This window comes from Candoia aspera, chromosome 5, assembly GCF_035149785.1.
Source record: "Candoia aspera isolate rCanAsp1 chromosome 5, rCanAsp1.hap2, whole genome shotgun sequence".
In the NCBI taxonomy this organism is placed as follows: domain Eukaryota; kingdom Metazoa; phylum Chordata; class Lepidosauria; order Squamata; family Boidae; genus Candoia; species Candoia aspera.
Window position 1 is genome coordinate 94,129,262 of NC_086157.1, and position 14,203 is coordinate 94,143,464.

The 14,203-nt window shown below is 39.5% G+C and overlaps 1 protein-coding gene across 1 annotated transcript in view; it reads left to right on the plus strand.

Moving 5' to 3' along the window:
* Positions 1-14,203, plus strand: part of FLT3 (fms related receptor tyrosine kinase 3) — an 80,705-nt gene that overhangs the window by 41,334 nt on the left and 25,168 nt on the right. The window contains exons 6-10 of the mRNA XM_063305737.1: positions 678-792; positions 1,995-2,137; positions 5,411-5,550; positions 7,068-7,221; positions 8,852-9,017. Of these exons, the coding sequence (XP_063161807.1) occupies positions 678-792; positions 1,995-2,137; positions 5,411-5,550; positions 7,068-7,221; positions 8,852-9,017 (718 nt within the window). The remainder of the gene's footprint in view (positions 1-677; positions 793-1,994; positions 2,138-5,410; positions 5,551-7,067; positions 7,222-8,851; positions 9,018-14,203) is intronic.

The following is a 14,203-nucleotide window of genomic DNA, read 5'->3' on the forward strand; positions in this document are numbered from 1 at the left end:
TATCTATAATTTTAGTCAAGTCGTCCCTGCTATCCATGTCTTAGGAAAGAGGGGGCGGGGGCAGGTATTTTTAAAAATCACTGCAATGAATCCCCTGATAATAATCAGCTAAATTGTGGCAGGATTATTGTCCTATGAAGGTTCCTCATTCTTGCTAATTGTATTCCATCCTGCCAAAAACAAAAATGAAATAGCTGCAAGCATTTATATTCTGGCAAAACATTTTTTTCAAATCAAATCTCAAAATGATTTGAATCAAATCCAACTGCAGATTGCAGACTCAAATTGAATCATGCCACTTTTAATCTATAGTTTTAGTCAAGCGAGGGCTGATTCCTTCAGCCTTTGTTGTTGCTTCTTCGTTCAGTCGCTTCCGACTCTTCGTGACTTCATGGACCAGCCCACGCCAGAGCTTCCTGTCGGTTGTCAACAGCCCCAGCTCCCCCAGGGACGAGTCCTTCAGCCTTAACTAGTAATAAATTATGCACGTGTCTAATTTTTAACATTCTTCAACTTATGGTTGTATAGACTACTCTTTTTGTGGGAAAAGCAGATTAGTAACTTTGGTAACATGTATTTAGCAGGGACAAAATCTTTACGTTTTGTCAATATCAGCATAGAAAAATGAGTAAGATGCATACATACATAAAAAGCACCATATGCATCCTTTTCAATAGGAAGCCCAAGAAAACCATATTTTATAAAACATGGCGATGAAAGTGTGAGGTGCATATCAGAAGGACATCCTACACCAGTTCTTGAATGGTTCTCTTGCCAGGTTCCTGATGACAGGTAAGCGACTCCAAACTATTGACTTCTCTTCCTTCTTTCTTTTTCTTTTCTGGAACTCTCACTCAATTTTTGCATTATTTATGTACATTTATTTATTTATTTATTTCCTATCCTGCCTTTATTATTTTTATAAATAACTCAAGGCGGCCAACTTAGCTAATACTCCTTCCTCCTCCTGTTTTCCCCACAACAACAATCCTGTGAGGTGGGTTGGGCTGAAAGAGAATAACGGGCCCAAGGTCACCCAGCCAGCTTTCAGGCCTAAGGTGGGACTAGAACTCTCAGTCTCCCGGTTTCTAGCCCTCTGCCTTAACCACTAGACCAGACTGGCATGTAACTATATTCAGGCATCTTCCCACAGACAGAAGATGTCATGTGTCCACAGAGGTAGGTTGACAGTATGCTATTGCATATGCTCTGACATTTCTGCTAAATTCCATACCCATCCACTGAGCTTGCCACATGATGCTCCTCCCTCCCTAAAAGTTTCTTGCCATGTGAAATGGCTCTGAGAGTAATATGGATAATCACTCTTTTAGGAAAACTTTCATTGCTTCGAGAATGTTTAAGAAAACTTAGGAACTGAGTTTCTGAAAATGCTTGAGCCAACTTCCCCTTATATTTGGTTCTACATTTAAATGCCCAGATAACACCTGCTTTAGATTTTGTGTAGCTCAGTCTAGGATAGAGGAACTTGTAAATGTTCTAGGAACAGAACCAAACAACTAAGAGTCTTTAGTGGTCAAATAAGGATTGATGTATGAGATCTTTGGTGAATGAGCCCCTTTATTATTATTGATGATGATGATGATGATTCAGTTTATATATCACTGGCTACTGGAGTCTCTCAGCAGTTTACAATAAAACAGAAGTATTTCACAATTATCACAACCTCATGTACCTCACTGTAACTATGGGCATGTTGAAACACAGCTGCAGCTATTCAGTGATGAAGCACAGTTCCTATTTTAACTTACCAGTCACTAAACTATTCATATATAGTTACTTTTTTCCATTCTTAAATTGTGATAATTAATCTGTAATTAGGAAGCAAAATAGACTTCCCTATCTATGATCTGTAAGCAGTGGAATATCATTCCCTGCGCTGGTATATTTTTTGTTATATTAAAAAAGTATGAAGGAGATTATCATCATCAATGTGTGATTTATTTAGATTTACCTATTGCTGTTTTGATTTATAGGTGCAGATTTGTTTCTGGAGACCTGAAGATAATGCAGAAAGCACAACTTCGCTTAAAAGAAGAGTACTTGTTATTCGAGCCACATGTATGGTGCTGTGCAACTAATAAGCTGGGCAAAGTATGCACAGAGCTTTATACAATAGGTAATACTATAGTACAACTGTGTCTGCCTTAGGATATATTGCTCCTTCATTTGTGTTAACTGCAATCAGGTTCCTAAGGTCAAGAATAAGCTTCAGCATAGAAAGAATTACTTCTCCCGGCATGTAGGCAGAGGATTGCCATTACTATTTCACTCAGTGAAGTATTCAGAAGTTTTTCCCAATATGCAAAGCTGAAATCCAAATATAACTGGATTGGAGGCACAACCCGTCCAGAATCGCTGAGTTGGGCTGCATATAAATATAATTTATATTATACACAACAGTGTCGCCCGTGGCTGGGGTGCGATGTGGGGCGCGGGGTTCTTCGCTGGTCTCGGGAGGTATGTTGCTCCCTCCCGTGGCCGGGTTGCCTCCGTCGCCATCTCCCCTTGGGGTTGGAGCTGAGGCTCGGGTTGGGCCGGGTGGGCGTCCATGGCTCCGGGAGTCCGCGGTGCCTCTGGCCTCGATCGGTCCTCCTCTGCTTCTTGCCGTGCGGGTTGCCCCCCTTGTCCGCGTCGCGCCGGCCTCATCGTTCCTGGTCTTCTCGCCGTCTACTCCTCCCGCGGCTCGTTTCATCCGGTGGGGCTCGGCGAGGCTGAGTTTATGACTCTCAGCTTTATGTCATGCGCTGCCTACCTCCGAGTAATACACAGACGCTGATTCCGATGAAGCAGGCTCTGGTTTATTCGCAGTGTAGATACAGTGATAGAAAAAAGCTGAGAGTGACAGGAGCGCGCCGGTGCGGGGTTTAAATACCCCGCGCCGGTCAGCGCCCCCTCACTCGTGGTTACGTCACCCCCCTTTGTCCAACCCGCTGTCTTGCCGGTAGGTGAGGGGTTGCGAGGCCCCGCTGGCGCTCCGGGATCGCCCATCATCGGTTTCCCTATTCCTCCGGTGATTGCTGTCAGCTGGGCGATCTCCATTGCGCTAGCGCTAACAGCTTGGGTGTGCCTCGCGATCCGCTTAGCCATTGTCTCTTGTCCTTTAGTCTTTGTAAGTTGATGGCTACTTATCTTGAGCCCCTTCCCCTGTTTCCTTGTTATTGTCATGTGTGCCATTGCGCTGATGTCTTCAGCTCAACGGCACTCATGACACACAACCCGCCCAGAATCGCTGAGTTGGGCGGCATATAAATATAATTTATATTATACACAACAGTGTGAAATCACAGCTGCCAATTCTTTAACTGGTGTTGGCCTTCATTCGCATCGAGTTCTTCTCAAGAACATAGGATGTCATAAAGGATCTGTGTAGTATATGTGCGGATCCAAGCAGTGTGGCCTTTGTAATTGACAGATGGGAATTTTGTCAATGTGCAGATTTTCTAAGTGCCATCCAAGGTTTTCTGGAATGGCACCTAGTGTGCCAATAACCACTGGGACCACCGCTGCTGGTTTATGCCATAATCTTTCAACTTTGATTTTCAGATCTTCATGTTTTGTGATCTTCTCCAATCCTTTGTCTTCTATTCTACTATCCCGTGGTATTGCCACAGTTAAATCTGGTCTGTTATGAGCCAAGACTTTATCAGTTTGTATTTGGAAATTCCACAATATTTTAACCTTATTTTTCGATTAATTTTTTAACTATATCTTCCCACCAATTTTTTGTTACTGGCAAATTATAATTTTTACAGATGTTCCAGTGAATCATTTTGGCGACTGTGTTATGTCATTGTTTATGTAACTGTGTTATGTTGTTGTTTATATACTAATTATATTATTATTAATAGATATTAATATATTACATTAATACATAAAGGTAAAGATAAAGGTTTCCCTTGACGTAAAGTCCAGTCGAATCCGACTCTAGGGGGTGGTGCTCATCTTCGTTTCTAAGCCTTGGAGCCGGCGTTGTCATAGACACTTCTGGGTCATGTGGCCAGCATGACGACTCGGAACGCCGTTACCTTCCCACAGAAGTGGTACCTATTGATCTACTCACATTGGCATGTTTTCGAACTGCTAGGTGAGCAGGAGCTGGGATTAACAACGGGAGCTCACCCCGCCGCGCAGTTTCGAACCGCCGACCTTCCGATCGACAGCTCAGCGGTTTAACCTGCAGCGCCACCGCGTCCCTACATTAATACATAGTCTTATATTATTATATTAATACCAGTATAATTTATATTATGGTTGGTCACACAGTCATCCAGATGTTTAGACTGGATTTGACATTTTTATCTACCTATCAGGTCCTTCCCAAGGACCTAGGATGGGCAGATGTTGTTGTTTAATTATGTTAAAGGTATCGTCGCAAGATGCAAGCTGTTCCAAGTAAAGCTGCCTTTTGCAATTGACTGATGGTGATTTTGTCAGTGCTGATGGTGTTCTATGTTGTTGTTGTTGTTGTTATAGCTGAGGAAGGCTGGTAGGTACTGTTGGTTGTTTTAGCTTAAGTATTTAATCAGATTCAGATGCACAAGCTCAAAAATGAGCTACAGATCTTGCTTAAACAATACCAGTGCAATTTAACTCTGACCTTAACCCTAACCCTTTTACTGGAAGTAAGCAGCACTGAACATACTGTTTGTAACATTTACAGTATATCGGTATGTATTAGACTGGTATATGTGCAAGGTGCTATAATGCATGTTTTAAATGTTCTAATATATATATCTGTATGAACTGGGGAAATAATTTTAAGGTTTTGGTGAATTAATGTTGTTTCTTTATTTGCCTAGTATGCTGCAGTCCTACACCCAGTTACACACATATTAAAAAGCTAAAGGGGAAAACCTTGCCTATCAATAAGGCTTATTGATCTTTATGGGTTTTACTTGTCCTAGCCGAGCCTTCATAAGCACCACAAATTAATTTTTAATATTGGTAGATTTAATTACACTTTTAATTTTAAATATGAGGAAAGGGGTCTTGATATAAAAGTGTACCAATTTTAAATGCTTGAGCTTAGAAATGTTCACGTAAACTACGGGGGACAAATACATTTTTACAGTTTCAATCAAAGGCAGGCAATTCACAACTTATGAGCCACATGGAACATCCAGCTCATCTTTTGCCTCTCCTGACTCACCAGTTTCACATTAGACTTGTATTCTGTCAGTCTTATATTCCATACTATGTGTCTTAATTATATCTTGAACAATTACTAATTAATAATTAAAAATTATAATTAAAAAAACAAGAACTCTAATGCCTCCCCATAGAAAAACAAGCCTTTGTTGTATTATTTACACTGGTGGTGCAGAAGTAATAGTAGCAGAAGTTGTACAAGATGTACCATTTTGGTTTGTGTTGTTTGGTCCCATTACAGATCTTAGTGGAATATCTGAAAGCCCTGTGCAGGAACTGTTTCTCAGAGTTGGAGATCCACTGTTCTTAAGATGCAGAGCCAATTACAGCACTTCTCAGTTTGGAAATAAGTGGCATTTTGAAAACAAGCAATTAAAAAAGGTAATAAAATGGGTCCATTTTCTTGTGATAGTCACTACTAATACCTTTGACTGATTATATTAAATACTAATTTGAATAGAATATATGATTTTAGCATTTTTCATTTCCCATATTTTGTAATTCAGATAAGTTACCCAGTTCGATTTGTTATGAAATATAGTGACGGCCCTACTTATTTATGAAACATTTGAGGTGTCCAGAGTTCTTAACTTGTTCGTTTCTTTCAATGACCTCCTTTCTCACATTACACTGGAGTTCTTCTCAAAGGTTAGTTCAGTTCTTAGCCCATAATGTTAAATTGTTCCATAATTATTTCAGAAAGTACGGTAAAGGGATCTCTATAGAAAAGCTAAGTCCACTATGACTATGGAGGGTTGTTTTGCAGTGAAAAGAAAGAAAAAGACATTTCTCTGAGTATGCAAATTGATTTTGCTTTGAAAAGAAAGCAAACAATTCATTTTCCACGTAAATAATTTCCTACCCCTTGCCCACCCTTAAATTGGCCAGCTAGTCTAAAGGTAAAGGTAAAGGTTTCCCTTGACGTAAAGTCCAGTCGTGTCCGACTCTAGGGGGCGGTGCTCATCTCCGTTTCAAAGCCTTGGAGCCGGCGTTGTCCATAGGACACTTCCGGGTCATGTGGCCAGCATGACTCACGGAACGCCGTTACCTTCCCGCCGAAGCGGTACCAATTAATCTACTCACATTTGCATGTTTTCGAACTGCTTGGTGTGCAGAAGCTGGGACGAGCAACGGGAGCTCACCCCGCCGCGCGGTTTCGAACCGCCGACCTTCCGATCGACAGCTCAGCGGTTTAACCCGCAGCGCCACTGCGTCCCTTCCACGTAAATAATTTCCTACCCCTTGCCCACCCTTAAATTGGCCAGCTAGTCTATGTCTGGATAATTCATGACAATCCAAATACAAACCTGCTAGAGTGACAATATGCTTTGCAAAACAGAATACCAAGCTAATTCATGTTGATCCACACTTCCCTACTTGTGAATAGAAATCACGTTTTGGGCTCCTTTGTCCGTGCCTGTCTCTGAACAAAACACATGGTACAGTTCATGATTTTTAACAGGCTGGATTGGGGCTGATTTCAGTGAGTGAACTGATATATTCTGGCTATGAATGTCTTCATATATTAAAACAAGTTCTACTTTTTCCATCATATTTCTTAGATTTCCCCCCTGTCCTTAGGAAATACAAATAAATGTGTAAGCACTGGTTCTTGTTTTCTTTTCCCCCACTTCCCTGGGCAAGTAGTGTTCTAGCTAATCTATCTCCTTATCATTTCTATTCAAGCTATCAGCCACTTATTACTCAAGTTTTCTGGGCCTTCTCTTACCACGTATTCTCAATACAGCCCCACAGTGCCTTACAGGGCACATTAGTAAGTAATAAAATAGGTGAAACAAGATACCACTACCATATCCCCCAGCGGTGAAACTCTGTGTAGGTCCACCATGGATAAATGCTATCAGCTCTTACATTCTAATCTTTATTTAAACATTTAGAATATGGTACTTGAAGGAAGACGGATAGTGAGTTCATCTTGGGTTAAGACTCTGTATGCATTTATGTCATCTGTGGAACAGCATAGTCACGGTCATTACACCTGTTCTTCTAAGGAAATTGCTGCCAAGAAAACTGCTGTAGTTAGAATTTTAGGTAAGACACATTTACCTATGTTGATATATGCAATAGAAATATTATATAGGATAAAAATATATGTTTTTTTCCTATAGAATGATGAAAGTGAAGCTAAGTCAAAACACATGCCCCTCCAAATACTGTATCTCATAAATTCAGGCCAGTGATTGTGGCCAATTTTCCTCTTGAAGCTTTTGTGTGTTACTTTGGTGGGAGAGTATTGGCCAATTAAGGTCCTCTAAGTCTACACAAAGGTATAATGAGCCTAATTTCCTTGTTTTTCCATCAGAAATTGGCAACTGAAAAATTGATTCTGTGATTACTTGTGGCTCATGGCTTATCCCTCAAACATTCCAATTAAAATTTAAAAGGTTTGGAACATGCTGCTTCAGACAGCCTCTCCATTCTTTTCTAGGCTTACCAGATAGTCACATGATATATTTAACCATGGTTAATTTCAGTTGTAATGGAAGCTCAAAGTAGTGTTGGAAACTCCAGTTTGAACTAATTATTGTCAGTATTATTCTCAGTGCAAATGGATATTGAGAGCCAGTTTGGTCTAGTGGTTAAGGTGCTGGGCTAGACACTAGGAGACTGAGAGTTCTAGTCCCACCTTAGGTATGAAAGCCGGCTGGGTGACCCTGGGCCAGTCCCTCTCTCTCAGCCCAACTCACCTCACAGGAATGTTGCTGTGGGGAAAATAGGAGGAGGAAGGAGTATTAGGTATGTTCTCTGCCTTGAGTTATTTATAAAAATAATAAAGGCAGGATAGAAAATAAATAAAGAAAAAAATTAAAAAATAAGTATTTGGTAGTACTGAAAAGGGAGGAAAAATAAGCAAGGAAATGTGCAGGGTATTTCCAGTCTCATAAACTATTTAGGAGAATGGAAATTTTATTACACTAGAGCTGTTTGTCTCATATTACATTTAGATAATCTGAATCCTATTCAGGGAATCATATAATTGCACAGCAAGTCTTTTTAATCTATTTTTTTTTTCTGCACAGAAGGAAAATTCTTTTTGCAAAAATAGTCTTTGATAGGATAGAAGGAGCTATTGATCAAAAGATAGGAAAGTCAAAATAGTTTGAATATGTTACTACGCTCTGATTGCAAGGTTTACTAACTCTGTTAGTTTCAAGACTTTGTATTCAGAAGATATTAGGTTCAAAGATAGCACTTCCAGTAAAAGTAGCAGATGCTGGCAAGGACCAGGCTTATTGGATGATTATGAAAACTGTAATCCAACCCATCCACAGAACACCATCTTTGTTGGAGAAAGATAGACAAATGGTTCTAAGAAGGAAATGGCAACTAATGGCTATTAACCATGAGTTAAGTGGAACTTTTATCCTCTGCATCTCAGTTGCCAAGGAATATACAGTATGACAAGGGAATGTTATCACCTTAAAGATCAGCCTCTAGTCTTCCTGGGAGAATCTGATAGGCCATTGTGAGAATACGCAGCCAGATTAGAAAAACATGATCTAGGAGAAGTTTTCCTACACTATATTCTCATATTTGGGACCTTATCAGAACAAAAGTCTGCCATCCATTCAATAGTAATTTAATATAAAAGGTGCTTATGTCCAAATCCTTCAAATGAATATTGAATGCTGCCACATAATGCTGATGTATCTTTTAACAGATAAAGGGTTTATCAATATAACCAATGGAAAGGAAGATTTTGAAGTTGGTACAGAGGAAGATACTTGCCTTGAAGTTAAACTTAAAGCCTACCCACCAATTAGATGCATTTGGATATTTTCCCAAATGTCATTTCCATGTCAGCAAACTTACACAGACGCTTATAGGTAATTCACTTGCATTGATTGTTTTTATGCTATGCATTTTTGCACCCTTCTCTACTTCTGATAAAATGCTTAAAATGATGCTACTTATTTGTTGTATATTTTCTGTACCTATAATGCCACAATCTATTGTTACTTCAATTAAATTAAAAAGTTAATGACAGAGAACTAACATAGTACACTCTATCAGTGCCTTGTCAGAATTGGAGAATGTGCAACGATTTCTTCGGAATGCAGCAGAGAGATTTGGATACTTCAGCTCATAATTCAGCATATTGGAGTTGCACAGGTTTTTTTGTAAAAATTTAAGCATCAATCTGATTTGAAGGTGCTTCACTTTGGTTGGGTTCAGCCTTCTCCCTTGGGGTATAATCTTCAGACTTAAAAATTAATGAAAGACCTCTTTTTATTCCTGGGGGACATATTGATGAGTTTCCCAGTATGCCTTAATGCCACTCCAGGTCAGCGTGTGAGAAATTACAATGGCAGCTCCCAGAACCAGTCCGTCTTTAAAACTGAGGTATAGAACAGGATGCTACTGAGGGCAATGCCTTTTGAGAAGACCCACATATGTCTCTTCAGCTTATTTTCTTTTTAATTCCTCTCTGCTGTAATTAATTTTCTGTCTCTTCTTCCCCCTTCTCCCTCCTTCCATCAAGCAGTAATGAGGACCAGCAGGGCAATATTTTTATGAACTTTTTAAAGCCCGTGGCATTGAATGAGGGGGACCCTGAGCGATGCAGGACCCTGGGTCTGCACTGGTGGTGCAGCAGTAGCAGCACTATTGATGATAGACCTCACTGTGGAGCTGTCCAGTCATGCTATGTGCTGATGCAGAGTCTGAGATGTACTTAAGACTGTATTGGTTTTTTGTGGTTCCTGTACATCTAACTTCTAGATAATGGATGTTATATGTGATTTTGGATCATCCTATCATTTTTAGTTAAGATATCAAGGTGGATACTAAAAGGCCCCAGTTGAGTGAGAAGTGTGTTGGCTCCTATGACGCTGCAAACACTAAAGTAGAAAAATAAATGTTGTCCTCTTTCCCCCAGCTTTTTTCAAACATAAGGAGGAAGCTGGTAGGTCTGTGTGTAACAGACCTTGAAAGTGCATGGTGCCCCTATACAGCTTTGTGGGTTCCTGTACCCTGAAAGCATTTTGTTTATTTAAAGAACTATTTCAGAGCATTTTTTACTTGAAACAGACTATGGAACCTCAGTTTTTCATGTGCTGACCCTTCTTTTTTGACTTGGTCACCATGTGTATGCATGATGTGGATGTCACTAGCCTTACATTTATTTTGACTCAAAATAAATGCTCACTGCTATTTCATAATTGCTAACTCCTAGAACATTCTAAGCAGCTAGTAAAAGCAAACTGTTTATCCATATCCCAGTTAACATAATCACAGAGCCTGTAGACCTGAGCTTAAAACTTAAATTCACTTGATGTTGTTTAAAGAATTTAAATCTAAAGGCCTTTCCCCACTGCTGAGTTGTAAGGCTATCCATCCATCCTTGAATCAGTAGGAAACTATGACATCATGAAATTTGCTGTCCCATCAACAGTCTCTATTCCCTGTGTTTCAAGGCAATCCAGTGACTTTCCTCCAAGATAATAAGTGACAAATCCTAATAGATTTCGTGCATCTTGATGAAGCCTTTGGATGCTGTTAGTAAATGGGGGAATACCACTTTAAAGCCAAGAACAACTTAACCCTGTATCACCAATGGGCTGAGGATTAAATGAAGGTGGTGTAATGGGAATACAGCAGAAAAAAGATGTAGCCAGGGCATGTCTGTGCCTGGTGAGGTACAAGTGGGAAAAAGTTGTAAAATACATTCTTGCAGATATGCATGGAATAAGAAAAAAAAATAAAATGTTATGGTGCTATGCAATCTGTCCTGACTTGCTTTGAATATAAAAAAATAGATTTGTAACTAGAAAGAGTCTGTGAAGATCCAATGGGAAGTCCAATGACCTTCATCAGAGCAAAGGTTGAAGGATAACTACAGTCTCCCTGATAGGTGGCCATCCAGCCTCTGCTGAGAGTTAAGGAGAGATTGTCAACCTACCTATCCTGGAAACCACACTTGTAAAATTATTTTACAAGTGCCAAGGGCTGCAGGACACAGTGGCATCACCAAGTGAGCAGGGCTGGAAAGTTTTGCCTGTTTTTGACAGAGTTGGGGAAATTAAGGATGGAAATGGATGCATTTTGCCTCTCCAAAGTTCAAACACATCTATTTCCATCCTTACGTTTGTAAAAATAGAAAGGAACCAAATTGCCCCAAATCTACCATTTGGTAGCATTATTTGGGGAAGCTCTGGGGCCATAAATGGGACAGGGAAGGTGCATGCAACCCATGGTTGCCCATCCCTGAACTTGTAGTTTATTCCAAACGGCTCTTAAGAAGATTCTCCTAAGTCGGGGCTGATATTTATTTCCTACAGTTTCTATATTACTTTTAATCCTGCCCTCTAAAGCAAAAAAGATTAAGTCTGCTTCATCTTCTACACAACAATGATTCAGATATTTTAAGAGAACTGTCAGGTCTCCCCTTAAGCTTATGTTCTCCAAGTTAAACATTATGTAACTCCTTCCACCAAACCTTATAGGATCTGGTTTCCAAATAATTCATCACCTTGTCTTCTTTCTCTAGACTGCTTTAGTCCTTAAAAAGCATCCCCCAGAACTGGCCTGGCCAGCAGACAATTGGATGGAACTATGCCTGATCTGATTATTTTGTTAATGGAGCCTTAAGTTGCATTAGTTATTTTAGCTGTTGTGTTCTATTGCTGGCTCATCAGTATGATAATTGATAGTAGTTACTTTTTTGTCCCTCTCAAATCCTTTTTGGTTCTGTTTCTAATTTTTTATCTTGATTTGTATAGGATAGTTGTTTAAACAAAACAGGGATCAGCCCTGCCATTTCTCTGTTCAGAATTAGCAGCAATATCCAGGGGGGGAAAAGGAACAACAACTTCTCTCTCATGCAAAAAAGAAACTAGAGAGTAGAAACTTTAGCAAATTTATAGTAAGAAACAAAAAGTTGAACAGCTGTTCTAATTCTTTGCTCTGATGAAAAAGGAGGAGCAAGGCTTTGCAAACAAGCATAATGCAGTGAGGAGAATCTCTATATTTGAAAATAGATAAATTCCTCACTGAATCTTTTTCTCTTTTCTTTTTTAGTCCTTTGATTCCACTCCACCTACTACTTCCTCTAAGCTTTTCCACAAAATGTTCTTGGTACCTTTTGGTTTTCTGTTCCTTCTTTATTCACTTTCACTTCTTCAATCAACCATAAAGCAAAACCTATTGATATTGATACTACAAATCTTCCTTTATTTTTCAGCAGAAGTTGGTTTAATTTTCCAGACCGAATCAGTCTTATGAAACTGAAATCTATGTATGAATATTGTTTTTGTTTTCTACTTACAACACTGTAAATAAACTCTTAAAGATTTTTTTTTAACTATTCAGCTGGAGGATAGGAGAAGATGGAGCAACATGTTTCTATGACTGTCATGGAGAAATATGCTTCTTCTGAGCAGCCCATTGTTTTCTTTGCACAGCGGAAGGATGGAACTCTGCGTTCCTTACTCACCTGCATGCATTTCTGGTTGCCTATGGCTGCCAAGCTAGTGATGCAAGAAGAAGCCAATTTGTGCTAGTGATTTTGCCTTCAGAGATAGGGCTTTTAAAAGAATGTTCTATTCTTTTTTTTTGAAAAATGATTTTATGTATCCCATATCACATGTAATGTGCTTTGATTCCCAAGGAAAATGTAATCATTAAGCAAATTTTGACTTATTTGGTGCAAACATAGTTACTTCTGATATGCTCATTTCCTCTTATTATAATCGTTTAGAAAATGTATGGACCCACAGCTTTAATCCTCTGCTTAAATATTGGTAGAGTTTATGAATATCTTCTTGCAGATTTCTGTTCAATATCACTGAAGTCCCACCAATAAGAGTTTTGATGAAACTGCAGCCAGATCCAAATTGTTGTTCCATCACATTTGTCATCTACATTTTAAGAAAATCTTAGGTGCAGACAGTCTTAGGTATACACAATCCCAGGTAGAAAACAAAAAAGACATACACAGTGAGATTCCCCCGAGGTGTGTGGATTTTTTATTATTTCCCTACTATCAATTGTGAGCAGAGGCTTCATAAGAGGCGAGAGTCTACAGATACCTCTTCTCTTTGAAAACTGTTGATCTGCAAGTAACAGATTCTCCCTGCTGAGAATCCCATTGCATTTGTGTTCTTTCTTTTGACCCCCAAGGAACATGTCATATACCATTGAGAATCTTTCCTAGCTATAGTGGAAACCAGCCCTTGCTGTGGAAATTGAAAGAGCTGCCACTGGGCTAGCATAATAACATCTTCTTCTGACTCTCCTATTTTATTTTGAGGCTGCTGGGTGTTTCCTAATATGGACAACAGCAGGATAAGGGTGTGTAAATCATGTTTTGCAGCAAGACTTAATGGCAAGATATAATTTTGGGGTTGTGAGGCTGTTCCAGTGATGCTGTAAATAACTATAATAAAGACTCCTAGATCAGTGGTTGTTTGGTGTGTAATCAGTGGTTAGTCTGTGTGACCGTCTTGTTGCCTGATAGGGAGAGTGAGGAAGGAAGGGAGTCCAACTTGTACATTTCCAGCTGTCGATAAATTGATCCTGAGACTTCTGCCTGCCCCAGTTTTATCTCCTTTGAGCTATTTGTTCTTGCTTGCTCCTTGTGCTGTGCCAATGGCCAACATCATTTGCTTCTGCCCTGCATGAGTTCAGCACAATGGAGGGAAGATAATTAAGATACAGTCTGTGTTTTTGAGATGAAGTTGACACCTGGAGGTAAGAATTTTCTGTTTGAGCAATATGAGATTTGATCTGAGATTTCCCAAACAGCAGTAAATCTGAGACCAGGTGAAGAAGAAACTGCAAGTTCTTTCACTCCATCCATTTACCTATATTTTGAGGGCCTATATGGCTGGTGCAGACCAAATGTGGAATTCAAACTCTTTGTAATCCTGTTTTTGCAAAATAGGAGCTAAGAACATTTCTTCTGTTGAGGAAGTCTTCATTGCTTCCCTTGAAATCTTTTGTAGCTACAAGCAGAGTCAAAGCCAAATATAGGCAGAACAATGGATGTACCTATATTTAGGATACCAAATGA